The 27,524-nt window shown below is 37.7% G+C and overlaps 6 protein-coding genes and 1 long non-coding RNA gene across 7 annotated transcripts; 4 read left to right on the forward strand and 3 right to left on the reverse strand.

Annotated features, from left to right (window-relative positions):
* Window positions 1–1,378: 1,378 nt before the first annotated feature.
* LOC120001364 (auxin-responsive protein SAUR50) lies at window positions 1,379–1,897 on the forward strand. The gene has a single exon (XM_038849650.1). The coding sequence runs from the start codon at window positions 1,412–1,414 to the stop codon at window positions 1,808–1,810; it is 399 nt and encodes a 132-aa protein (XP_038705578.1). The 5' UTR covers window positions 1,379–1,411; the 3' UTR covers window positions 1,811–1,897.
* A 1,918-nt stretch (window positions 1,898–3,815) lies between these two features.
* LOC120003125 (ABC transporter F family member 1-like) lies at window positions 3,816–8,501 on the reverse strand. The gene is made up of 6 exons (XM_038852040.1): window positions 8,348–8,501; window positions 8,019–8,241; window positions 6,405–6,478; window positions 6,096–6,306; window positions 5,768–6,002; window positions 3,816–5,343 (listed from the first exon to the last, which is right to left on the reverse strand). Exons 2-6 carry the CDS (start codon window positions 8,232–8,234, stop codon window positions 4,286–4,288), a joined length of 1,794 nt encoding a protein of 597 aa, XP_038707968.1. The 5' UTR covers window positions 8,235–8,241; window positions 8,348–8,501; the 3' UTR covers window positions 3,816–4,285.
* Window positions 8,502–8,710: 209 nt separating this feature from the next.
* Window positions 8,711–10,807, forward strand: LOC120001725. Its single transcript, XM_038850156.1, has 2 exons — window positions 8,711–8,894; window positions 10,262–10,807. Exon 2 carries the CDS (start codon window positions 10,274–10,276, stop codon window positions 10,658–10,660), a length of 387 nt encoding a protein of 128 aa, XP_038706084.1. The 5' UTR covers window positions 8,711–8,894; window positions 10,262–10,273; the 3' UTR covers window positions 10,661–10,807.
* A 253-nt stretch (window positions 10,808–11,060) lies between these two features.
* On the forward strand, window positions 11,061–13,378 carry LOC120002028. Its single transcript, XM_038850577.1, has 4 exons — window positions 11,061–11,164; window positions 12,382–12,802; window positions 12,901–12,991; window positions 13,107–13,378. The coding sequence occupies exons 1-3, from the start codon at window positions 11,061–11,063 to the stop codon at window positions 12,985–12,987; spliced, it is 612 nt and encodes a 203-aa protein (XP_038706505.1). The 3' UTR covers window positions 12,988–12,991; window positions 13,107–13,378.
* A 3,111-nt stretch (window positions 13,379–16,489) lies between these two features.
* LOC120001350 (heavy metal-associated isoprenylated plant protein 3) lies at window positions 16,490–18,479 on the reverse strand. The gene is made up of 5 exons (XM_038849626.1): window positions 18,318–18,479; window positions 18,070–18,223; window positions 17,630–17,880; window positions 17,258–17,345; window positions 16,490–17,173 (listed from the first exon to the last, which is right to left on the reverse strand). The coding sequence occupies exons 1-5, from the start codon at window positions 18,324–18,326 to the stop codon at window positions 16,740–16,742; spliced, it is 936 nt and encodes a 311-aa protein (XP_038705554.1). The 5' UTR covers window positions 18,327–18,479; the 3' UTR covers window positions 16,490–16,739.
* A 2,177-nt stretch (window positions 18,480–20,656) lies between these two features.
* LOC120002919 lies at window positions 20,657–21,404 on the forward strand. Its single transcript, XR_005469206.1, has 2 exons — window positions 20,657–20,881; window positions 21,263–21,404. It is a non-coding gene; the product is annotated as an uncharacterized LOC120002919 (long non-coding RNA).
* LOC120002918 (4-coumarate--CoA ligase-like 7) lies at window positions 21,342–25,135 on the reverse strand. Its single transcript, XM_038851775.1, has 6 exons — window positions 24,039–25,135; window positions 23,618–23,807; window positions 22,584–22,729; window positions 22,428–22,495; window positions 22,219–22,321; window positions 21,342–21,621 (listed from the first exon to the last, which is right to left on the reverse strand). Exons 1-6 carry the CDS (start codon window positions 25,050–25,052, stop codon window positions 21,508–21,510), a joined length of 1,635 nt encoding a protein of 544 aa, XP_038707703.1. The 5' UTR covers window positions 25,053–25,135; the 3' UTR covers window positions 21,342–21,507.
* Window positions 25,136–27,524: the final 2,389 nt, after the last annotated feature.

Below are 27,524 nucleotides of genomic sequence, written 5' to 3' on the forward strand. Positions count from 1 at the left end.
CCGACCAAAGCTCTTGATCAGTGAAAAAGAATAGCCGACCTAAACTACTATCAGTTCTATGCAAACAAACCAAATATTACATAGAAATCATAGATCGAGTTTAATAGTATAGGTATGGTGTTCTGGTAAAAACAAGGACTGTACATAAATAAATCAGTTTCTGAGGAGAGAACAGATTCCTGCCATGACATCGACATTGAACAGTAGTGTATGTACCTTGTAGTACTCCACCTCCTGACCTCCGCACCCAATCCCCATGTTCTGTTGTTTACTCCCAAATGTAGCTTGCTTTGCTTTTTAGCCTTAATTAATTTAACCAATCAGCTCATAGATGGTGTTTAATTATTTTAGAGTCGATTTTCATATTATACTAAGTTTTTTCTCAATTAAATGCGTTTTATCTTGCATATAATGATCGACTCAAATAGCTGAAATGGACGTATGAAGGAAACAATGACGTGCATTATTGTGTATGTGACTCTCTCTCTCTCTCACATATATGTAGACATATATAGGCAGCGGCCCTTGTCTCAACCTTTTTCATCATGCATCAATGCATGGGAACAAACTCGGAGTCAGAGCGACGGGGCCGGGCTCATCAAATTATTGTATTTCCGATTAAAAGATAAGGTTCTGCACACCATAGATTATTTACGCAGCTTTGTTTCATCAATTCAAGCCTGAATTAATGGAAATGGTGCCTTTATATATATATATATATATATATATATACAACCAATCTATTATATATGGAAATGATTAGCTAGGCTTTATATGAGTATATATTTGTGTCGTTTTTGATAAGAATTCAATCAAATAATATCTAATTTGGTGATAAATTAAGGCTTTAATTAAAACATTATAGTGGCTCTCTTTCTTTTTGTCCTTCCCAAAGAAGTACTTCAATATGATGAGGATCGTAGTTTTATTTATTTATGAACCATGCATACATAGCTTCCGATGCCTGTATCTGCATGCATGTTATGAGCTAACTAGATCACTCACTATACTCGATTCTCCTAGCTGCACGTCTCTGGAAGCCAAAAGCATGAGGAAAAGCCAGTAAATGTCAATAATTAGAAGGGGAAGACAAGACGAGCCAAAATGGACGTTTCATAGAGTAATAGTCACTGAAACACATGCACTGGTCTCCCAAATTAAATCCCAAGTCAGTCTGACCATGTCCCTCCTCACTCCTCACCCTTCGATCGCTTCTCAAATCAAATGTGCATATATGATGCATGCCCATCTGCCACTACCCTTCAATCTTATCTAGCTATTATGATAAGCCTAACCCTAAACCCTAGCTTCCCCTATAAATATGTGTGCACATTTGTAAGACAAATCAAACATACATATATACTCCACTAAACAAGGTTTCACCACATTATATATATACAACTAGCTCATCATGGGCAAGCTTAGAACAAATGGCAAGAAAAATGGGTTTGTGAAGCTGAAAGCGGTAGCTAAAATGCTACATAAGAGTCTGATTTTGGGTAGGAAATCAAATTATGTCCCGGAAGATGTGAAGGAAGGGCATTTTGCGGTGATAGCTGAAGAAGGTGATGAACCTAGGAGATTTGTGGTTCCAATATCTTTCTTGACACATCCAGTATTTCTTAGGCTGTTGGAGCAAGCAGCGGAAGAGTATGGTTTCAATCGCGACGGGGCGTTGACGATACCTTGCCTGCCAAGCGAGCTGGAGAAGATATTGGGGGAGCAACATTGGGAAGAAAACGGAGATTGTGATGATGATGATGAGGTTGATGTCAATTGCGGTTCCCACAATGCCATTCAAAGTTGTTGAAACAAATTAAATCAAATTGAGCCTTGTATTATTCATTTTTACATGAATGTGACGTCTAGTTTATGTCTTCTATTCCTCTTATGGCAGTGTTTACACCGTTTGTTTATAAAAACTGAGCATCCTCTTGATCTCAATCTAACTGAAATTGTTATTCGAGGAAGCATTGGCTCGCCTTAATTTCTTTTGAAGAGTCAGACCATCAGGTCAAAGTGTATGACCTGTAAAGCACTTTTCGGGGCCGCATGCATGTTGAAGTATTGAACACATTTTGGCCCCAGCAACAACAACAGCACCAACTAAAGTGATCAAAATAGACGAATATGCAATATTGCTCTCAAGACTTATAATCTCAAATCGTATTAACATAACAATTCAACTTAGTGACATATACGGAAAGACCAAACACTTCTCACACAATAAAAATGTTTTTTTGGGCCTATGTGATTTTGTGTGTATTGCATGTGACCACTGAATTTATCATTGGGGTGAGTTTGATGGACTATGTTTTCGGCAGGTTTTCTCGTAACAAAAAGAAAGAAAGTTTCACGAGCCCAAGTATTATGGAGAAGGCTTAAGAGAACAAATCCATAAAGACTGGTATCCTAGAACAAACAATATTTATTGATGTGTTTACACTTAAATTTGTAACGATATTTGTTGATTAGCTTGGATTTGAACTTCAAAGCACTTCAGTTTGTTTTTTTTATTTTATGATTTTAGCAAAAAAAAATTTGTGATAAGGGATCCACATTCACCCACTTGCAGTTAATTTTGATAGCAATGGCTCAAATAAAGCACCCTAAAAATGCGGCGGGTGATTCACGTCTGTGGCAATTTCTCATGCGCTGGCACATGACAGAGTCAGACAAACGGCAACTGAAACGATCGCTTTTATTTAATGTGATATTTTTTCGTCTCTCTAGATATTTTTTTGGGGCATATATATGAAAATGAGAAGAAAAATATCACGTTTTAATGTGATCAACGGTCAATTCATAATCTTTGAAGTGATAGATCATAAAGACACAATCCAAAAATCTCCAGTAAAATTATTTTTTATTTTTTTTTGTGATTGAGATGCTATTGCCTGTCCAAATTAGTTACTACTTAGTGCCTGTTTGGCACAGCGGCTTGCAAAGCGGGTCCGCTAACGGTCCCGCTTTGCGGAACAGCTGTGCCAAACGGCACAGCGGTGCCAGCGGAAACGTTGACTATGCAACAGCGTTTCCGCTGGCATTTCATCCGCTCCCAATGGGAGCTTCTGAAGGCGGAAACTCCTTCTTTTTTTTTTTTTTTTTTTAAGTTCACGTGGGGCCCACACTGGCCCCACAGTTTGTACTTAAATAAAATTTTTAAAAGTTAACAGTGGGCCCATATTGACCCACTGTTTGTAAGAAAAGCTGTAATTTATTTTTTAAAAATTAAATACAATTTATTCAACTTTAAATTTTTATAATAATTAATGTGGATCCCACAATTTTAATAATATATATTTCTACTTAATATTATAAAATTATTTTTTACGAAGAATTATAAAATTAAATTTAATATTTATAATTAATTAATATTTACTAAATTAAATTAAATGATTAAAAATATATGAAAAATTATTATTAAAAATAATTTATATTATTATCCCCACTTGTATCATATTAAAATATTTAATTAATAAAAAATATGCTTAAAATTAATTTAAATAAGAATTATATTTATTATATTAAATTTAATATAAACTTTTGATATAAAAATAAAAACTAATATTATAATACTTTATTTTAACAGTTTTTCCGCTAGCGTCAGTTTTTAGTTCACCAAACACCTCACAGCATATTTCACAGCTTTAAGCTCAGCATATTTTTCACAGCATTTCCGCTAGCATTGAAAATCAAGCTTTCCGCTCTGCCAAACAGAGTCTTACTTTGTGGCTGATAATAAAAGCTTTGAACCATAAAATATCTTCTTATACCTAAAATGGTATAGAGTATAAACCAAGTCCTAAAAGAAATAAAAGAAAAGAGACCTCCATTTTAATTAAAATCTTTATTAGTTCAATAAAATAAACATGCTTAGTGCCAACAACCAATTCTAAATATCATCAAAATATAACTGACAGGCGGTCTAGAGAGGGTATCATCATCCGATCCTAAATAAATATTTGTTCATATCACCTTGGTCAACAACCAAGAATATGTTATGTGAACAAACCTAAAAAGTATATCAGAACAACAAAACCATGGAGGACTGACAGTCACAGAGCAGATGATAATGTGATCTGTCAGCTCCAAACATTTACCATAGCCTCCCATTCAGCACTCGTCACTACCCTTCAGCTATTCACCGTAATCCACCCCGGGTTATAAAAATCCTCCAGATGTGGTAATCCATTCCCTACATGGCGGTGGTGTGGGCTTCTAGGCCATGGTGCAGCACACTGAGAAGTGAGAAGTATTATAATCTCAACTCCTCCTATCTGGCTTAATCAAACAAACCAGCCTTACTCTTAAGGTGCCGCTTGAAATCCATGATGTCACCCTCCCACCGGGTGATGGTTTGATTTTCACACACCCAGATCTCCTTAGCGACCTGGTTGATAAGCCTGAAATCATGACTAACAAGAACCATGCCTCCATCCCATTCATTCAATGCCTCAGCCAGTGAATCAATTGTCTCGATATCCAAATGATTAGTTGGTTCGTCCAGAAGTAGCAAGTGAGGTTGCCTGTATGCTAGCCATGCAAAGATCACCCGGCTCTTCTGTCCATCAGACAGATTCTTCATTGGCATCACCTGGGCTTTGCCAGTGAGTCCAAATTTCCCAATAGCAGCCCTCATCTTCTCTTCCTCATTTCCTGGGTATTCCCGCATCATATACACAAGGGCGGACAGTTCCAAATCAAGTTTCTCAGTCAAGTGCTGATGGTATTGAGCAATTCTCAGATGATTATGACGCCGAACCATGCCATCAAGAGGAACCAAATCCCCTGTCAAAAGCTTCAGCAATGTACTCTTCCCGGCACCATTGGGTCCAACCAGTGCTGTTCTTGAATCCAAGTCCACCCCAAAATCAATATTCTTGTAAATGAGATTCTCAGGTGTATAACCAAAAGTTACTTCAACAAATTGAAGGACTGGAGGGGGGAGCTTCCCAACATCAACAAAACGGAAGACCAGAATTTTGTCTCTGGCCACCTTCTCAGTGAGACCACCCCGCTCCATTTTTGCAAGAGTTTTCTCTTTGCTCTGTGCCTGTCGAGCTAGTTTTGCCGACCCGTGCCCAAAACGAGCAATATACTCCTTCATGGAAGAAATCTGCTCCTGCTCCCACTTGTACTGCTTCATCTGATTCTCTTCCAGTTCACTACGAGTCTGAACATACTGATCATAGTTACCCGTGTAGAGCTTCAATTTCTTATTTTGCATATGTATGATATTCGTGCAGACACCATTCAGGAAGTCCTGGGAGTGTGATACCACAACCAAAATGCGGTCAAATTTCTTAAGGATCTCCTCCAACCAGACACAAGCTTCCAAATCTGTTCCCAGCCATGATAGTTAACAAACAATTAGCATCAAACTCATCCAGAATTCTTTAATCAAATGAAAACGCATAGGAACCTTAAAAAACAAAACTCCAGGAACAATATCCTATAAAGCAGCTCCAACTAACTGTATTCATAAGCAATTTCAATTACACATCAACTTATCAAGTCATGTATGACTTGCCCAAAAGACATATCTCCTTACTTTGGAATTCCAGAACAAAGAAATTGCACAAACTCATATGCCAAATACCAAAGTCGATATGAGAGGTGAAAAGACATCTTCAGATAAAAGTATGAGCCAGGAAACCCACCACCAACTCTGGCATGCTCAACACATTCAAAGCATAGACAACAAATAACACAATCAGGCATTTCCAAATCTCTCCAAAACACAATTGGCAACATCATAACTTACCAAGATGATTGGTAGGCTCATCAAGCAACAGAACTGTCGGATTCATAAATAAAGCTCGTGCTAATGCAATCCTCATTCTCCAGCCACCAGAAAAATCACGTGTTTTCTTTGCCTGCATCTCTTTGTTGAAACCAAGCCCAAACAAAATTTCAGCAGCGCGTTTCTCAGCAGTCGATGTATCCATGGCCTCCAAACGCTCATACAGACGCTCCAGGGCCTCTCCTCCACCATCGTCCTGAAGCCAAGTACAAAAAAACAATGCAGGTCACAGTAATGTACATTTCCCACCTAATATTAGTTAAAAATTATGAAAACTAATCAAGCAAACCTGTGCTGCCAAAACTTCAGCTTCCTTCTCCAACTTCAATCTCTCCTCATCACAGTTTATGACAGCCTCAAGTGAAGACATGTCAGAAGCTTCAATCTCTCTGGTGAGGTGATAAATATCCATGTGATCTGGTATAGGAAGCTCGCGACATCCTATTGCCGTTAAAAGAGTTGACTTTCCACATCCATTTAACCCAAGCAACCCATAACGTCTGAAAAGTTCACATATGATGAACAGTGTTAAGCAAATTAAACAATAACTCAAATATAAGATTAGATCTTGCTGAAACCGGGAACTTATGAACCAAACCTGCCATAATTCAGTTCGAGTTCTGAATCAACAATGAGATCATGTCCATGAAAAGTAACCGATAAAGACTCGATCTGCAAGGTGCTAGTTAGTTAGTTCATCGTAACTAAGATGCATGCAGCAACATTCCTTTTTTGTCAAAAAAAAAAAAAACCTAATAAGGAATTCAAAACAGCGATGTTTCAATAATAATTTTTTCTAAAAAAATTTAGAAACAGGGATTTTAAGTAGCTTCAGAAAGAAAGCTTTAGGCATCAAATGAAAACACATATAAGTTGTCAAAACACAATCAGAAAACCCAGCAACTTGCCTCAACACTTGGCTATGTAGATCAAGCAATGAAAGATGAGCTGAAATTAAATCACAGTTTCCGAAAAAGGGTAGAAAACATTTTAAAAATTAATAAGAAGTAAAAACAGAAATACACGTGCTGTGCAAATAGTAAGAAATCACAGAATTAAGATCCCTTTACAGTCCAAATCCACCAAAACGCCAAACAGATCATGTCCCCCAATTTTCAGGAGCTGGTATTTAATAGGCATATGTCAAAAATGGTAACACAGGAATACCAGACAATCCAATCAATATATGCTTAACAGTAGTCTTCCAAAAATGGTAATAAATTTTGGACACACTGTTTGCTTATCATCTCAAATTTGAATGCTTCACATGGAAGAGTATTAATACTGAGAGGGGGTAATGAGAAAAGAATCTGTCAATGTTCACATTCACCTTATTCCCGTTAGAAAACTTTTAAAAAGTTAAGCCACTCTAATAACATTACTAAAAAAAATGAAAACAAAAGCATATTCTTTCAGTTTATCAGTTCGAAAACAGTTCTCTAAAAATAAGTTAAAAAGGAATTCAAGATAAAACTCTCAAGTCTAAATACGTCTCTCTTTTGTTAACCTAAGATCAATTGAAGGAGTAAATTCAAACCTCTTACCATGTAAAAAGTCCCACATTTAAAGATGTGGGCACTCATGCCTTGTTTATAAGGCTAAGCCCACCTCTTACCACCATCAAGGCCTTTTCCTAGGCTTGAGTGGGTTGGGCCTAAGGAGAAACAAAGCCGTGCGGGCCCGATGTATCCACGGGATCCGGACAACCCAAAGCGGACAATATTGTTATTGTGTATGGGGGTGTGGATTTACAACATGGTATCGGAGCAATTCGTTCCTGTTGGACATGACCTCTACTCCACTTGTTGGGTCTGACATAACCCAGCCCACAAGTGCGGGGGAGTGTAAAAAGTCACACATCTAAAGATGTGGGCACTCATGCCTTGTTTATAAGGCTAAGCCCACCTCTTACCACCATCAAGGCCTTTTCCTAGGCTTGAGTGGGTTGGGCCTAGCCCACCTGCTTGGGCCTAAGGAGAAAGAAAGCCGTGCGGGCCCGATGTATCCACGGGATCCGGACAACCCAAAGCGGACAATATTGTTGGTGTGTATGGGAGTGTGGATTTACAACATACCATCTATTTAATCGTGGGAAAAACATTGAATACGAAACCAGAACAAGAGCTCCATATTTCTTCATAAACTCGCACAACTAAGAACCCACATCAAAGAATAAAGAAATGCTCAATTAAACAACTAAATCGCAAATTACCCTAATATCCCTAGATAGTGGATGCGAGCAGAGCACGCCCGTGCATGTCCGATCAGATATATGGAAAGCCGCAAGTCCGTTGGACACCTTGTCAACACCTCCGTTCTGTGAGTCCGAGGCCTTGGCCTTAGAGGAAGTGGCGACCTTCCCACCTCTCTTGGCGGCAGCCGCAACCTTCTTCTGAGCTGCCTTCTTCTTGCTTGCGTCCGACACCATGTTTAACCTACAACAGCGAAACGAAAGCTAAATCAATCACTTATGATCAGCAAGACAAAAAAAAATTAAGATACACCGCCATAAAAGGCATCAGCGTGTTAAATGGAACGCACCGGGGGATGTGGATATCCGACGGTGCGGTAGAACCAGGCTTTCGTTTCGGTGCTGAGAAAGTATAAAGCCGTAGAGTAGGCAAAACGATGATGAGGGAGGCAGGGAGGGTGCGAACGAAACAAGGAGAGTTTTGGAATATATACGGTTCAGGGGAGACACGTGTGCCGAGACGAGCACTTTAGTTGCGTATCGGAGTTCGACTGCAGGCTGCTTTTCCTTGCAACTTGCAACTTGGGTTTAGGCTACAATGGGGCGAATCTGATGGACCGTCAACCCAAAGTTTAGCCCATCTAGCATATTAGTTTGGCTTCAAAAGCCCAATTACGGAACCTCAAAGCCCAAAAGTCAATAGTACAGCTTACTCCGTCGGTCCGTCCCCGATTCACAGATCACTTCATCATCTCCTGCTCTTCTGCGCAAGTTCCCCTGAGTTATTTTGATCCTCCCTCCTCTTCGTTTCTGTCTCAACTCCTCTGAAAAAAGCCCTCTTGAGCCCATACACTTAATTTCGACGGAATTCGTCAGAGGTTCTTCGAAATTATCCGAGTGAGTCATCGACTGGAATTAATCTACGCCATTGCATATGACCTGTTTGATCATTTGTTGCAGTGAAATTCGGTTTTTCTTTTAAATTTCTGTTTCATGATTTTTATATAATTCTATTGTGTGGGTTTGAATTCATTTATTAGGTTTCAATATCGATGATTGAAAATTTTGGAATTTGAACGTTGTATTCCTGCCGTCCTACTCTTGTTGGTTGAATTTATAGTACATGTTGAGGTCAGGCTAGATTAACTGCTAGTAAACGAGCTGGCGCATAGCAGAGCTCAGATCTTTGCACCCCTACCTTTTGGCGGGGAACACGTCTTTCGTTACCTGTAATAGCTTACTTGGGAACTTCATGTTCACGATAGGCTATGTGAAGTTATGGTTATGTCTTCCTGTCTGTGAGCTAATGTTGCCAGATTGAGTGCCAATTACCAGCAAATAACTAGTTACTTTCTTTCCAACTTAGCCATTATGTCATCCAAAGGGGGGAAAAAACCTAAGAGTGTGTTTGGATTGAAGGATTTGGGGAGAAGGGAAGAGAAGGGAAAAAGAGTATCCTCCCAATTCCCTTGTTTGGATAGTTTAGAAAAAAACTTAAGGGGAGGTGCCCCTTCCATTCAAAGCATGTTCCAAGTCTTATAACTTTATGGCCTGATCACTTCTGTGCTCTGGATGTTACTGGTTATGTCACTGGAAAGATTTTTTCAGATATATTGATTGACTGATAGTGATGATCTTTTATATCTCTGTGCCCTGTTTCTGCAATTATGTATTGAATGCTATTGATGATCATTTTCCATTGAAAAATAATCAAGTTGTGCAACTTGGGAAACCCTTTTTTTTTTCACAAATACGCTTAGTATTATATGAAGTTTCTAGGACAAATTTGCTGCTATTAGATTTACGCATCCTATTTCCATTGAAACATTTTGGAATTGGGATAACTAACTCCAGAGAATATTCAAGTGAACGCTAATATTGCGAAAAAAAAGGCATGAAGATTCGAGGAAGGTTATGACTCCACCACAAGTTGTAGTAGGAATGTTTTCATAAATGATTCAACAGTTGCAGAACTTAAGATGTGTTGAATTTGGATCTGATTCTTTTGATAAAAATGTTGGTAAAAAGGGTAAACGACTCTCATGCACAAGGCAACCCTGGTGGGCAAGGTCGGTGATAGATAGGATGTACGCATTCTTTACTATAACATAATATGGAGAGAAGTAGTTAAAACTAATTTTAGAGTTTCGCGATTATGAATCTAAATGTCAATTAACATCTTAAACAAAGGTGAGAGCCTCTTAAGGTTTGTTATTCATGTTACTGAAAGTACTTATTGTCTTCGTGTTGTTAAATGATGTCAGGATAATCAAAGAATGACGCTTTTGAAGAGGTATGTGCTGAGATTGTTTATTTCGCTGAAGTACATTACAGCAAATGTTGTAGACAGAAATAATGGGAGGATCGTTGCAACGGCGTCCACAGTTGAACACTCCATCAAGAACACACTCGAGTGCGGTCGTTCTTGTAATGCCAAAGCAGCCACTGTAGTTGGAGAAGTGTTAGCTATGCGACTCAAGGTAGAGGGCCTTCATCAGGGGGAGGGAAGAGGAATCCATGTTGATGTCAACAAAGAGGTTGAGAAGAAAGGTTTTAAGAACCGCACCAAGATTTGGGCCATTGTCAACTCCCTTAAGAATAGTGGAGTAAAGCTCATCCTAGATGATAATGATGATGACAACACTTCTAGGCCAAATTTCTAGTAAATTTCAGTCTGTTTGTTGATAACAATATTGAAGAAAAAGTTGGGGAATGTTTGGTAATGGTAAACAAATGACAAACGATTCTGTTTCTGTTGTTGGGCTGAATTTTTAAATGGGCTCTCCCTGATTCTTGTCTAGGGAACATGCGCAAGTGGGCTTACTGCTTTGGGCTTCATGGTTTCTTCTAAAGCACTCTAGAGTTTCTTTATGGTAAGGCCCGTGAAATCCATCAACCATTTGAATTGAGATCTGAGGGTGAATATGTAATTATCTGAGCACAACATCCTAAAAGAAAAAGTCGTATTTCTTGCCAACGATTTTTTAAGCTGTCAACAATAAGAGACAAATAGATTTTTATTTCCATTCATACTGAAATCAAATTTGTGAATGGAGAGGTTCGATGACTTTTCTTCCCTACAACTCCTTGTGCAAGAAGCTTGCAGCTATAGGTCAATTTATGTTCAATTATTCAAAAACTAATCATGTCAATTGGACTAACCAAGGGTGTGTACGTAGGAGCTTTTGCCAGCACATTGTTAAAAGATAACGAGTGTGGACCTTTCTACATTGTCACTATACTCTACACATTTTACCACACAACTGAATTGAGATGGAGAAAACTAAGTACCATGTACAAATTCCTATTTTTACACTCTGAATCTTTCTTGTTTACCAAACCATAACTTTAAGTTGGGTTAATTAATGGCGGGACTATATGTACCCTTTTTTTTACTTTCTTCACCCCTATAATGTATAGGGCATAGTTTTGTAAGTAATCATGACAGAGATAAATTCCTTCATTCATTTTTTCTCTTTTTTTGGTCGTAATGTTGACTAAACGTCATCTCATCTCTAACTCAAACATTTTTTCTCTCTCACCTTTTATCTCATCTAACTCAGCATTTTTTCTCTCACCTAATCTCTTCCCTAACTCTCTCTCACCTCATCTCTTCCACTTTAATATTTCTTTCTATCATATCTTACTATCACAATGACTTTAATATATCTTAAATGAATATTTTTAAATATTATTTTTTTGAAAAAATTTAAAAATAAATATTTCATCTAATTACTGTATCCTATCGGTAGGATAATCATATATCATCAAAACGTGCCAAATTTAAGGTCAAATCTACTTCTCTAGGCTTGACAATTTCATAATTCTTGTGACAAGCAAACTTTGAGAGATACCAATACGTGAAATCACAACTATTTTAGAGAGAGACTAAAGTTTGACAAGACAAATTTATGTGGGTCCCATGAGTCAAGTACAAATGGTACATCAACATTTAATTAATTAATTTATAATAAAGTATCTTAAATTTTTATTTAATTATATTAAAATTAAGTAACTTTAAATTCACTGTTATTTAAATTTTATTTGATTATACAGTTATATTTCTCTTATACAACTAAAATACATAATACCCTTACACGTAATTTATCATAATATGTTACACGGATTAAATGTTACCAGTGAAATTTTAATCAAACACTACAAAGCATTAAACTAACATATCTTCTACTAAAATTGTTCAATATTTTTACTACCACCTATTGATTGTATTTTATTCTCAAAACAAACGAGAGAGTAATAAGGTATGCACACTACCAAAGGCTCAGAAGCAACTGGCTCCCAACTTAGACTGTTTTAGCTGTAGCTATGGCTAGAGAGAGAGAATGATAGAATAATGATGAGTAGGTAGGTACCCCACAAGTAGATGGACAAGAGGAGTTAAAAGTTCAAGTATTTTGAATGAATGCAAGCCAACTATCACAGAAGATAGTAAACAATGGGCTCGAAGGCTTCAATCTAAACTTTTACGGTTGACATATCAAGTTGCTGAGAACAATGATCTTCGAGAGGAAATGGAGGCAATGATTGAAGAATTTAGTAAGAAAATATATAATTTTGAAGTGAAATATGAGAGTGAAGCTAAACACGAACGCATCAAACAAGTTGGCCGTTTGATAGGAAATATGAAGGGACTTAAGAAGCGAGAAGGACAAAGACGAACTAGAAGATTTAAACCACCATACGAGAAGCGTCAAGGAAAGGGTAAAAAATCTTCTTCAAGCAATTTGGCTACAAGCGAATTGGTAACTACTTCACAACCAAATGAGTTCTCTCAAGCTTCTCAGGTAAAAAAAATGTTTTTATAATTTAAACAAAACAGACTCTACAATGTGTGAATGAGTTTTCAGGTAATATTTTTGTGCTTAATTTTATGATTTGGCAGGTGTCATTTTTTGATCTCAATATTGAACCTGGACAAGAGTTTCTATCACTCCTTGCATCTACACCTCCCCCTTTTTATCAATATTGATTTGGTAAGTTTATTATCCATATATGAACATGTATTATGTTCTTGCAGTATTTTTTAAAAAATTAATTTACTGATTTGTATGTCTTTGTAGCTCTAATGTATCCTCTTCTTTATTATAGTTTCTTGCAGCAGCAGCAATGCAAATTCAAAGTGGCATTCATGTGAAAGTGGTTTGTCAAAGATGGAAGATGGCTTTGATGTCAAACTAAAGATTTTGTTACTAATTTATACGTAAATGTTGATGACTTGCTTCAGTCTTTTTATATCAATCACCCAATTCATCTTGTAATTAATTTTTGTTGGATAATTTGATCAGTGCTTGCTATTTCACTAGATAGTGGAAGCAAATAGTTTATATGGAAGCAAAATAGTTTATCTGAGGGGAAGCAAATTCCTTTGTAGCATCACCAATGCATATCAAAATATGAATGGGTTGAGTCTTATAGATGTTTTCAGATGCTTGTGCCTCTCCATTATACCTATGCATATTATTTAGATTTCTGATTCTAAAGGAATGTAAAATATCTGATAAGTTGACAAACTACTCCATTTAGACTGCCGTGCTAACTGCATTGGAATGTTTGCTTGAATTGGAACCTGGTGTGCTGGCAATCCATGCATTGAGAATTTTGTGCTTAAAAAGTGACTAAGCTTGACAAACTCAACCCAATGCAAAGTCTTATCTGGATGCTCGTAAGTTCTGTTTAGCCAGGAAATGAACAAACTACAGAGCTTATAGTATTCACCAACAAAAGGGAATTCATTGTTAATACAGTTTAGTATAAATGAAAAATTATTCAGAAATCAAAAACAGTTTAACCCCCAATTACTCCATGTTTGCAAACCTACAAACAAAATCAAACTCAGAAATCAAATCAACCTTATAAACAAATTAAACAAAATCAAACTCAGAAATCAAATCATTCCTGGAAACAAATTAAACAAAATCAAACCTAGAAATCAAATCAACCCCATAAACTAAATCAATCCCATAAGAAGATGATGCAGAGGGCCAAGAGATCATGGGAGACGAAGATGATTTGGAAGGCCACCATCACTCTCATGGCAGTCCCCCACCACTGCACGAAGAGATTGAGGGAGACGAATATGATGTAGAAGATCGCCTTTTCTCCTCTATTTCTTTGTCGATTTCACTTGGTTTCCTTGGCACGAGTCATCTCGATGAGGGAGAAGAGGGATCTTCGACTCTTCCTCTAGCCGTCGATAAAAGGGAGAAGTCGTCGATGAAAGGGAGAGATCCGTGATGAGAGAGAGAAATTGGTTTGTGGGAATTGGGAAGAGAGAGAAAAAGAAATATATTATTTTTGGACTTTTAAAATATGAGCCATTGGATTATTATAGACAACATCCGACCCTTGATTCATTTTACAGTGTGGGCTGCTGTAATATTTTTACAGCAGACCCCAGGGACCCCAAGTAGGAAAACTCAAAAAAAGCTGGTCAAAGTGCAATCCAAAAAGAATTTTTTTTTTTTTAAAAAAAAGAAGCCCTTCAAAAGAATATGGGGCCCACTTATTTCTCCATTGAATCCCATTTGAATTTTAAACGACTGCCTTAGTGTCACCGTCTGTACTACGATGTCATTGTTATGATCTTCTTGGAAAATGATAAATAAATCTTGGCCGTCTGTTTTGTAGATCTAGGGTATTCATTGTCCAAAGTATACTGCATTTCTATCACTAACATTGACATTGTCTATTATGTATTTTCATTAGGGGTGCAAATAGCAAAAAAGTGGGTGTATATAGCAGGACCCTTAATTTAAATACATGATCGATTAGAGTCCTATTAAATGTCTCAAATAATAATCTTAAATAGTTCCTTCTCTTTCTTTTTTCATTTTGCGTAGGGAAAGGAAGAAACACTGAAAGAGGAGAGAACTTTCGTCCTACGAAATTTGCTTTTGGACAAACCTTATCTGGGTCCACTTGGATTTGAGCTCATGCAATCATCACGTCGAACGAGAAATAAAGAAGTGAAGATTTGATCACATGAACTTGGAATATTCTCATTCTGATTAATTCACAAATAAGTAGAAAGTGGTTTGGGTATGGGATAGCAGTAGCACACCCAGGCACACCTTATAAAACTAGTACTTGTTGGGTCGTTTTGAGCGAGTCTGGCGACATCCGCTAAAATTCCAGGAAAATTCACCAACCTTTATGGAAGTTTCTCGCATCTTTCACAATTTTTTTTTTTTTTAAAAGTTATCAATAAAGAAGGGCTGGGCTGGGCCGGGCCTGTTTGGTGAATGGTGACGGCACGTGTGGCATCATGATTTACATCACGTAGCTGCATGACACCCACATCATGCTTTTGCACGTCCCGGACAATTAAACATAGGTGGGCCCAACCACCACATGCACATCCAACCATTCGTTAATGAATCACTCAGTTTTTTTATTTTCTTCCTCAAACAAACTTGACTTGACTATCATCCAAATCAAGCATTCTTCTGCAAATGAGTCATTAGTTGAACGATAATCATATTATTTATAAAGGATTGTCCACCCATTAGGTCATGAGTTTGAATCTTATCCCTTCCCTAAATTTTTGTTTCAAAAAAAAAATTTGAGTGTTCTTCTTTTTAGAGGGAAAAAAAAACGTTGACTGACTTGTTTATTCTCTATCATGATGGCAGTTGTAATTAACTTGACAATTAAACAGCCAAAGTCTTAAATTAATATTGAAATATCGTTGGACATGGCTTACTCACGAGACTATATGCATGAAATGACAACTATATATAATATATATATATATTGTTGTAATTGGGAGAGGGAGAGGGAGAGGTTGTACATTTTGAACAGTTAGTGCTAATTGAACTCCACTAACAAGCGTACTGACGAGCTGCGTTCATTCCTGGAAAATGCTGCGTCGCTTGTTCCTGCCCCACAACTCGACAAATAACACTACCAAAACAAAAGGACAAATAACCCCTACCCTCAGTCTCTCTGTTCTGTGTATAGTAAGTATACTACCCTATATTATAGTTTTTGTATGTGTGTGTGTCCGAAAGCAAAAGGCGTGCTCTCTCGCACGTTCATGGTCCGAACATGTCCAATAATTAGTAGGTCCCACCTGTGACCTCAAAAGGTGTTTCCATATTAAAAGCATATGCAAATGCAATAGCAGTACAGCACTCTCATGGTGCAAGTTTCTTAGGAAATAAATACAATTACTCCCCTCAAGCTAATTCGAGAGTGGATTACATTACCCCATTTTGGTGCTTAATCTAAGCAAATAGCTAGGTTCACTTGGGAATTGAATTGATTGTAGAGGAGGATCTGTCTTGTCAGAATCTTCCAGGTCTTGAATGAATGTATTCAGTATTTGCCTGACTTGGGCTGTGCTACTATTATTATTACTATCTGGGTTTGAAATTTGAATGAATCTCGACTGCAATTTCTGTGAAATGTCCATGTCTACGTAGTTGGACATCACAAATACAACAAGGACAAGCCCCACCAGTCCACCACCCTCCAGAGAAGGTCCAAGGACACTTTTTCCAGGCATTAATGGTCGCTACCAATCTCTGATCTGGATAATGAATAGGGCCCTTTCAGTCTCAACAAACAAACTAGAGCTATTTATCTTAAATGAAAACAAAAACATCCAGATACAGAATCGGATTCGGGTCCCCATTCAACAACCAAAATTTCCCTTCCCTGTTAGGTAGTGACAAGTCTTTATTATTTACATTCTCCAATTCATAACAACCTACCCCTTCTTCACATGACGGAGCAAGCGTTTGGGTTCTCATCACTGAACATCTGAGGCGCGGGCAAGTGAACCGGGTAAGGTGCGTGCAAGTGAACCGGGTAAGTCGGGTTTTCATACCCATATCCATACCCGAATGCAAACCCAGGTTGCATCACGTACTCTATTTTGTTCCCTTCCATTTTAGGGCCGCCGCCAGTTTCCTCCTCTCCTTGACCACTGTTTCCGCCGCCTTTCTTCTTCTTTCCACCACCACCACCATTGCTGTTGCCGCCGTTATGTTCATCACCCCCGTTGCCGTCTTTCTTCTCTTCCTTCTTAGGGGGAACAATTTCAACTGGCTTCTTCAATTTCTCCTTCAAATTCTGTGTCAGTGCCTTCACGTCCATGGTCCCTTTGACTGTCACCAGATCTTTCTGCTTGTCCATGGACATCTCTTTCACGCCTGTAACAACAACAAGAAGGAAATCCTAATTAATTCACCCCATTACGAATAACGGTACGGGTTTGAGGAATTTGATAATCTCACCTTTGGTCTTCGTAACTGTCCTGCGAATCTTGTCGATGCATCCCTGGCAGTGCAGCGTCACCTTCAACACCGCCGTCGTCTCCGGAGCCTAACATAACACCAAATTAAATTTAAGTAAATTATAATTCATCTATTTATGATTTATTGAGAAAATAAAAAAGTCTGCTATAACGAGTATTACAATTCGCATTGACTGAAAGCTTGAATTACAAGTAAACGGACAGAGACTTGAGAAATAAAAAACTTCAAATCGAGTAATAAATTTGACATTATTTGATATGAAAATGCCAGACTGTAAAATAAAGTATCCCAAACAACCTCAAAAACTGCGACGAAAAAAATCAAAGGAAATCAGGTGCCCTTTTGAAATACCTGTTTGGGTTTTTTCTCATTCTCTGCTTTCTTCTTGTCGTCGGGTTTCTTTTCTTCCTTTTTGGGTTCTTTGTTGTTGTTGTTCTCCTTGTTGTCATTATCTTTGTTGTTGTCTTTCTTGGGTTGTGGAGAGATGAGGTCCACCTTCTTCTTGGTCTTCTGCTCCAGCTTCTCGCGGATCTTCGACGGATCCACTTTTCCTACCACAGTGAGTTTGTTCGAATCGGCCTCTGCTTTCACCGTCTCAACACCTGAACCCAACAAATCGAAAATAAAACAGAAGTCGTCAACAATCTCCTGAACATAGCATGTAGAAAACAGGCAATAACGAAACAAAAAACCCGCAATAAGGATCAAGGACCCAACGATTTTTTAAAAAACAGAGCATACTGTAAAATCGATTGATAATGTAGAAACAGAGAGGGTAGTTTTTAACAAACCTTCAAATCCACGGGCGCACTTGGTGATTTTGACGGCACAACCATCGCAGTGCATGTCCACCTTGAGCACTACAGTTATGGGATTCTTATCACCATTTCCTCTCTTGGTCTCCTCATCTGCCTTGCTATCGTTGTTCTCGTTGTTCTTCTTGTTCTGAAACAGGGGATGAAAAGAGCAACGGTCAACCACACCCATCCCAACACAATACAATAACCATGAAAAAGAGAAACGGAAATTCATAACTCACCTTGCCCATCGTCAGTTTCAGTCCGTTGTGTTCCGGAGAGTCGGAATCGGAGAGAATGTGAAGCGAATGAGCGAATTTATAGAGGGAGACGAGAGTAACGAAGCGGTTACTCAATATGGTGAAGTTGTTATGTGGTGGACTGAGACTTGAGTGGTTTCCAAATCCCTTCCATCCCAAAAGGCCAAAAGTGGGTTTTTGGGTTGAGAGCAAGTGAATTGCGTGTGTGCGTGTGCATTTCCGTGTGATGTACTTAATTTATGATGATGCTGATGATTAGCTCCCTCACTCCCTCTACATTATTTAGGCCAACGTAACCGTTGTTTGGCGATATCTCCGCATCGGTTCTCGCGTGGGCTTTTGCAGGTTTTTGGACTTTTAAGTCTGGTTAGGTTAACAACCGCATTATGGCCCAAATTCTTATTGGGCTCCTTTCATGTTAAGAGTTAAGACCTTGCTGATTGGCCCTGATTCCTTGGGTTAGAAATTTAGAATACGATAGGCCTGATTTGGGCTAAAAAATATTTTGGCATTTTAGACTTGTCCAATTTTTAATTTGGGTTTTTTTTTTTTCATGTTAGGACCTTGCTGATTGGTCCTGATTCCTTGGTTTGAAAACGATAGGCCTGATTTGTGCTCAAAAATATTTTGGTATTTTAGACTTGTCCAATTTTTTGCAGGGCCTCACCCATCGGCATCCTTCAATAGTTGATAAACAGATTGCTGGAATATATGCTCTTTAACCCACAACACACAGCTAAGGGCAATTGCAACAACACCATTTTGATCCCATGGATGGTCCTTTTCACAAATTTTTTGGGTTATGGATACCATTTTGGCCACAACGGTACCATTTTATTGTCTCTCTTTTAAAGGGTCAAGTCTGGTTATTTGGGGGTATGAGACATGATAGACCTTCATGTTGGCTCAGAACATGAGCTCCACTTAAATTACACCAACAACTATACCAAAAATCAATATTGAGCCCTGTTGATACAATAATTCAACAACCGAAATGTATAGTGTGTAAGTTGGGAGAATAGAATGAAAGACAAATAAATTTACGTGGTATCTTCTTATTGATGTGAGAGACACAGAGAATACATAAACAAAAAGTAGAATAGAGAATGTCAAAAAATCCCCCCATTCGAAGCTGACTATCTTCTTTTATACTTGTCTTGGACAATTATGTCGGTTCATTGTAGTTGAGGAAGTTTCTTGTTGGTTTTAAACATATAACTATTGATGTGAAATTGTCTTGTCTTCGACTTATTTGATCGGTCTTTGTTGTATCGGCTTTTGTATTGCCTTGTTGACCATATCTTTTTGGACTTCATGTTTTGGTCTTAAATACATTGGGTTTTATCAACCTTGTCTTTTTAGACTTTTGTTTAGGTCTGACCTATTTGTATTAGAATTGGGTTTGATTGTTTTTGACCCCTACAAGCCCCATCTATAATTCTATATTACACAAAAAACTAAGTCATTAAATTTACACCACCATTGTACCAATACATATAATATTTCATTCATATTCTTACCCACCTTAAGAAAAACATGTCTCCCAATACACATTTTATTATCCCAAACAAAAACACACGGCAAGTGCTCTAAGAAATAAAGAAAAAAACGGATGACCTGTGTTGGGTCCCCATTACTTTGATCTCCATGATTTTCGCTATACAAACAGACATACAAATAAATCTTGTCAATTCTGCTCATTACAAATTCTGCTACAGACCACTATTTAGATTCACCTTCATAGTTGCGGTGTTTGTATTGGTTTCTGTTAAATGTCTCCTATCGAAAAAGATGTCTCCACTTCTCAACATATTAACTAAGCCTTTTCTGCCGGAAAAAAAAAAAAAACAAAAAACAACTAAGCCTTTTCTTTCTTGTCTTCATCAGTACTGCTCTTAGGCCATATTCGGATGCCCTATTGTCCGGTTGCGTATCAAAGATTCAAAAGATATGACTACGAGAGGCTAAAACTAATAAAGCGAATGCGGTAGAAACCGCGTACTACCTAATACCCATGTCATGTCGTGTGTTCGACATGGCTCCTACCACTACTATAGGGACGGGGGAGTGGGACGCGGGGGTGGGTATTAATTTCAGGACCACGTGGTTCACATTGGATTCAAGAAGATTGTCAGGTGGGGGAAGACACGTGTCGTTCTGTGATTAGGGGGCCATAAATTCTCACGTGGTGGATGTGGTCTTGGTCACGTGGCCCTCGGACCAAACAATGGTGCTTCTTGACTCTGTCTTTCAGTACGGTCTGGCAGTCATGATAGAAAAATATATATTTTCCACTGTAGAGATTGATGGACAATAATGCCGATGGAAATTGAGAGGCGTATATAAACATGGGTGTAGTAGTGCAGATGGAAAGTAGCAGAAACAAATAGAGAGCTAGAAGTGTGTGCATATATATATATATATATCAGAATGAACTTCACCTGCATTTGCACCTGCACCTTACTTTCACTTATTATGGCTTTGATCGAAGAAGAAGAAGAAGAAGAAGAGGCTAGAAGTGCGTAAAGGTGCAGGTGCAGGTGCAGGTGCAGGTGAATGTCATTTTGGCTACTCACAACTCACCATAACTCTTACTTTGTTATTACTGCACTTCATATATATATATATCCAAACAAATTTCAAGTATATGCATGCCCGAGCTACAAACACTCTCCTCTTGTATTTCTTCCTCCTCGCTCCCGGTCTCTTCAGTCCCACACGGATATCGTATTTTCAGTTATTAAATACAATTTTGAAAATCCACACATAGAAACCATAGCTGGAGCTGGAGCTGGAGATGTCGTTGATACGTACATGTCAAATTGTCAATGCTATCAAACGTCCTTAATATTGTTAAAACTTCAAATCATGTGAATTTTTATTCATTATATGGTTACGCCATTTGATAAAGATGTGTGTTTCTGCAGGTTTATTTATTTTTAGAGATGCTCAAGGGCAACCGAGTTTAGAGGTAATTGAGCGCTTTTGATTGTGCAACTTTGAATCTAAGATATTAAATTAAAGTATGTATGGATAAGTGCTAGATTGAATCCAAGAAGATATACACAACACTGAACACTGTAATGTAAATAATTATTATTCGAGGCATCTGGCAGTCTCAAATGCATCAGTCTTGAGTATTTTTCTCCAGAAGGGATCGACGATATCGTAATCAGATTTTCGATCGCACTTTCTGAATTAGCTCCCTCCTGAGTATTTTTCCAGAAGCCGACTTGGGGACACTATTTACAAACGTCACCCTTCGTAATCTCTTGAACGGTGCAACCTGTAAAAACACAAGATTAAATCCGTTCTTTCTGGGCTGATACATATCTTGCTGCAAGTAAAAATTGCCTTCACCAAACCTAGTGCTCTACTGCATTAATGGACAATATAGTTTCAGGAAAGTAGAGAGTTCAAAGAGGCCCATATTGATTTCATTCTCTAATGTAATCTGGTTAACTTTCTCTAATCTAATCTGGTCCATTCCTTTCCTAATCTAATCTGCTTAACTTTCTCATTACTATCTTTGCTTGTGGTCCATTCTTTTCATTATGTAGGCTAGATTGCTTGAATGCTTTTAACTAATTGATAGCGACCCTGTGTATATTATTGGTCATGCATGCGCATAACACAAAAACAATATCGACAAGTACGTGACGTGCTCAAACACGTCGTGTAAGTGTTCCGTGGTTCGTATGTGGCACAATGTGCCATGAGGTCACAACACAACGTCTGGAACATATGCCAGCTTAATAAAATGTCACACACCACATAAAGCTCTAGAGTCTAGAATCTTTTTTTTATCTTTCAAATGACACTATATACTCAGGTTAGCTCGTATCCTAAATAAATATGAAATACCCTAAGCGTGACAACGTACCTGATCTGCGATAAACTTCTGAACATCTTCTTCGGTCAGAGAACTATTAGGCGACCGAACAACGTATGCAATTGGAACTTCACCAGCTTCCACATCAGGAAATCTACAGCGTAGAAGTGATTGATTACAGCTGAAATTAGCTTCAAATAATTCTAAACAGTTGAGTGATACAGGAGTAAAAGTACGTAGCATTTTAAGTTTCGACTTACGGGATTACAACAGCATCTAGTATTTCATGGTGGGAAACAAGCAAGCCCTCAAGCTCTGCTGGAGCAACCTGGGAAGAATCATCAAGAAAATATTATGAGATAATTAATACATGAAGGCAAAAATCGGCAAAGCAAATGAACAGACTAAAAATTTACCTGAAAGCCTTTGTACTTGATGAGCTCTTTAATTCGGTCGACGACAAACAAGCTTCCTTCCCCATCAAAATAACCAAGATCTCCTGTATGTACCCATCCCTGGTTATCTATTGTCAACTTCGTGGCTTGAGGGTTGTTGAAATAACCTGAAAAATAATTTAAAATCAGTAATTTGCAGACTATCTAACTGTGATTAGAGGACGATGCTGCATGACTCATATGCTCCTACAATGTGATGGAAAAAAAAGTTCAAGCCTGATCTACATTTGCATAAAAGACAAAGCTATCACTGAGAACATTTTTCACCCGAAAGCAGTATGCATGACTGATCTCATTCTCACGAAAAAGAGGAGAGGGAAATGCATAATTGATCACTGTATCTGGTACAAAACACAAAAAAAAAAAACTTTGTTTCTTGGGAATGTTGGGGACACAAGTCTCCTCTCATCAATTCATGATTGATTGGTTTATACTCCTTCAGTGTCCGGAAGCCATAAAACAAACCAAGATAAGACATCATTGAATATCCTATAACCACGTAAATCATGCAAGCCCTAGCCTTGATATGAATAGCTTATGATTTTATAAGTTAGGTAGCAGATTTAGGCCAATCCCAGACAATGCCTGACAAATCTCCCCTGAAGAAAGAGCGGGAAGCCACAATAGTCAAGTCAAAATATCAACTCCACACTAACAAGAGACTTTGAATCCAATTTTCAGTAGCATTTTACCATTTGCACTCCCTTTTACAGGTTAGAGAAGACCAGCATCATTATATCTGAGGCTCCTAACTTCCAGAGCATTGTGATCTTGACATGAGCAGGCATGGGGATAAAATGGGCATGCATTGAGAACATCAGCAAGCAAGCCCATGCAAATCAATTGATATCTATCTCATTTAAAAATTAATGTCTTTCGTTTGCGTTCTTTCTTTTTTATAATTTTCTTCCCTTTTACTTTCTCTCACAGATTAATTTTTCAGGACCTTTTCGACAGAAATTATATAATGCCCAAGCAATTGCAAAATTCATTACCTTTCATCATATTAGGACCTCGAACCCATATTTCCCCCAACTGATCAGGAGGAAGAGGCTTTAGAGTATCTACATTGACAATTTGAGCCTCCACTGCAGGAGAAAGTGTTCCAGCAGAGCCAGTATGTCGAGTACCAACTTTTGGATTCTCTAACGAAACAATGCCACAAGTTTCTGTCATACCATAGCCCTGAAAGTTAAATGTTCATAAATCTTAAGAAAATATTTTCCACTATTAAATACTATTCACTTCCAATTTTTCAAGACAACAATAGACATACAAAACACGACAATTAACAACTTTAAAGAACACGAAAACTTCAACACAGTAAATCTTAGTTGCAGCAAACAAACTAATCATTTCTATAGACATGATCATTGATACGCAACATATAGGATAACCTCTATAAGTAAAACGTACCTGAATAACAGTGGCAGTAGGAAGATTCTTGGCACACTCCTCCATCAAATCTTTCCCCAGAGGAGCCGCACCCGAACCGATTTGTTTCAAAGAAGAAAGGTCGAACTTCTTCACCACACTCTGTTTAGCCAGAGCAAGCACAATCGGAGGCACAATCCACAAATTGGTTACCTTATACCTCTCCACAGTCTTCAAAACCATCTCGAAATCAAACTTCCCCAACGACACCAGCGCATTGCCCTTTTGCAACTGTGCATAGGTTATGATCGACAGGCCAAACACATGAAACATGGGCAGAACACAGAGAAAAACATGGTGCATCTCGCCTGACATTTCTTGGTCCATAGTGACCATCAATGATGCTGCAATGAAATTCCCGTGCGTCAACACCACACCCTTGCTTGTTCCAGTGGTGCCCGACGAGTACAAGAGTGCGGCCGTATCAGTCTGCTTCACATTACAAACAGGGAAATCAGACACCGAACCAGCCAAGTCCAACAGATCATAAAAAGTCCTGATTTTTGAAGGAAATACACCACGAGGAGATTCTTTAGGGCCCAAAAACACGGTTGGGAGATTGAATTGTTCGACTTTGTCGAATAATTCCGGGACTGTAATTACAAGCTTGGGATTGGAGTCCTTCACTTGCTTGGAGAGCTCGTTGGTAGTGTAGACAGGGTTGGCAGTGGTGGCAATGGCGCCGATCACGGTGACGGCGAGGAAACAGACCGGGTACTGAATCGAATTGGGGGTGAAGATGAGAACGACATCGTGTTTGGATATACCCAGTTTGAGAAAGGCATGGGAGATTCTGATGACCATGGATTTGAACTCGGTGAAGGACCATGTGGTGGCGGTATCGGCGTCGATGAGGGCGGGTTTATGAGGATAAGAAGAGCAGTTTCTGAAGAGGAAAGATACCATGGAGATATTGGGGTCCTTGGGAAGTACCAGAGTCGGCCTCAGAGACCTGTAAATGCCGTCACGGCCGTACCCGGATTTCTCCATTGACATCAGAGCGATAGCAGGTCTGTCTCAGGTTATGGAGATAACAACAATGAAATGAATTCGGTTGCCACTTGCAAGGGATGCGCGAACAGAACAAGAGTCTAATATAAACCAATAATTTAAATAAAAATAAAAATAATGTATTTAATATTTATTTAATCACTTTCTTGCCCTTTTGAGACATATTTGTTTCGTATGGTTTTTTTTCCCCGTCTTTTTCATTTTCCGAAAAACATAAAATAACCCAAAAACAGGTTTGTACATGTCAATGGTTTTTGTATATGAAAGAATGGATTACAATACAAAATGTCTTGGTCGTTGGTAGACGATAGTGCGTAGAAATAATGTACTCTACGAGTGGACGTGGATCGTTATCTTCAACGTCTATATAAATGTAAGATAGCTGTCCACGCCATTGAGTCTCAAATAAGTTTCTCGCTTTGATGTACACAACTCATTGACCTCCATTTATGTGGCTTTTTTTTTATTATGAGAAATGCTAATCTCAATTTATGATCACCATTTTAATCACAATTCGTATGACATGTGGATACTCATTGATTATAATATACATGTAGGGACCTTTAACATCCAATATTTCATATGAATTGGGGATAAAATGAGAATCATAAATTATGATTGAGGTTTACAATAGCAACCCCTATACTTTCTCATTTTGTAGGTATAAATATATTTTAAATTTTGAGAAATTAATATATAGAAAGTATGTAATATTTTGACCGTTGGATCATGTATTCAATTATTGGATCCACTTAACATTTAACGCTCCACATATGACATATGAAAAAGTTGTTGATTATAAACAAATATATATATAAGATCCATTTAATATTTGACCCGCCACATTAATTTATCATGCTTTGGCATTATCCTGATAAATTTTTGTATAAGAGTATATTAAAGTCAAATGAGTATTAGCTTAGTGTGGGGCCCAATGATTTTTTCTGACAACATTAAAGACTGACTTTGTTTGGCCATACCGTGATTTATTTGTTTTTTGGGAGAGCTGATACTAGGTGGGCTCTCTTTAACAGTTCTCCGATTGTTGTTAGCCCACCAAGTTCTAGTAACCCATGCCCACTTACACCTTCTTGCCTTGGGCCATCCCAACTGTCCAAAAAAATCTCAACGTCATCAGTAACTGAGCCCACATTTAAAAGGCCATTGTTGGACTAAAATTTTAGGTTTTAGTATAATACTACTCCATAGTCTAATTATTTAAAATAATAATTCTTAAATATTTTTCATTTCGTTATATATCAAGCCTTGTCACCCCAACCACTCCATCATTAACGTTGACTCTGGTTGGCTTAAGTTGGAGTTTAATAACGACCAAGTTTGAGCAAATTCAAAGCAATCATTTACCAAATGATTTCTACTTCTATAGCACCATCATTCAACTCAAGAAATGAAGAAAAGGCGAACAAGTTATCTAAACTCTAAAGTAGCCATTTTGACCCAATTAAAGGAGGCACATTGGTCAATGTTTGTATACATACATACATACATATATATATATAATCCAGCCTTTTATATCACTTTTAACATTCAGACCTATATGTTGATTGTTGGCTCATTTTGAAAAGAAATTAAGCCCGTTGTTGGGGAAAGATCATATGTTTAAATAATAAAATAAATTAAATCGTTGGAAGAAAAGTAAATATTATTTTTAATGTGTCAGATTGTCAGTAGGTGCCATACTTTTGACCTTTACACTTCACAAGAAAAGACATTCCTAGAAAATAAGAAGGATTTTCTTCCGCTGCTTTTGAAAGTTTAAAACAATCCACTCAAAATCAAAATCTCAATTAAACAAACAACTAATATGGCTGGCAAAAAAAAAACTTTTATTTCTCAATAAATTAATGTTTGAAAATTTTGTCTCAATAAATTATTTCTGAGTTCTGACAGAGATCTTGTAGTAATGTAATATTGAAGTTGGGATTCCTTGATTTTTTTTTAAATGTTCAATCATCTTTAATTTCTTTAATTATATATATAGTTTTTTTTTAACAGAGATTTGGGGAGGGGTAGGATTCGAACTCACGACCTAATGGATGGGTGATCCCTTACATGCAATGTAATTGCAGTTCAATCAACTGCTCAACTTGCAATTATATATATAGTTTGCTCTTTTAAAACTAGTAGTATAAGATACATAATTAAATTTATAGCACGTAAATTTAAATATTATATGATATGACAGTCCATGCATATGTAAGTATTATTTTTGTCCGACATATTTACATATCTAATTTTTGCTCACTTTCTAAATTTCTTATTCCAAAACCAAAGTGGAACCAGTGATACTACACCAACCAAAATATATACTTATTCTAGTCAGGAAGGGAGAGACTAGCTACTTGATGCTTAAAAAATGACAGCTAGTGCAATGGATAATATTCAAAACGACACCGTTCTCTACTTATTAATTTTGTTTAGTTATCTAAATTAAAT

This window comes from Tripterygium wilfordii, chromosome 7 (assembly GCF_013401445.1).
Source record: "Tripterygium wilfordii isolate XIE 37 chromosome 7, ASM1340144v1, whole genome shotgun sequence".
Lineage (NCBI taxonomy): Eukaryota > Viridiplantae > Streptophyta > Magnoliopsida > Celastrales > Celastraceae > Tripterygium > Tripterygium wilfordii.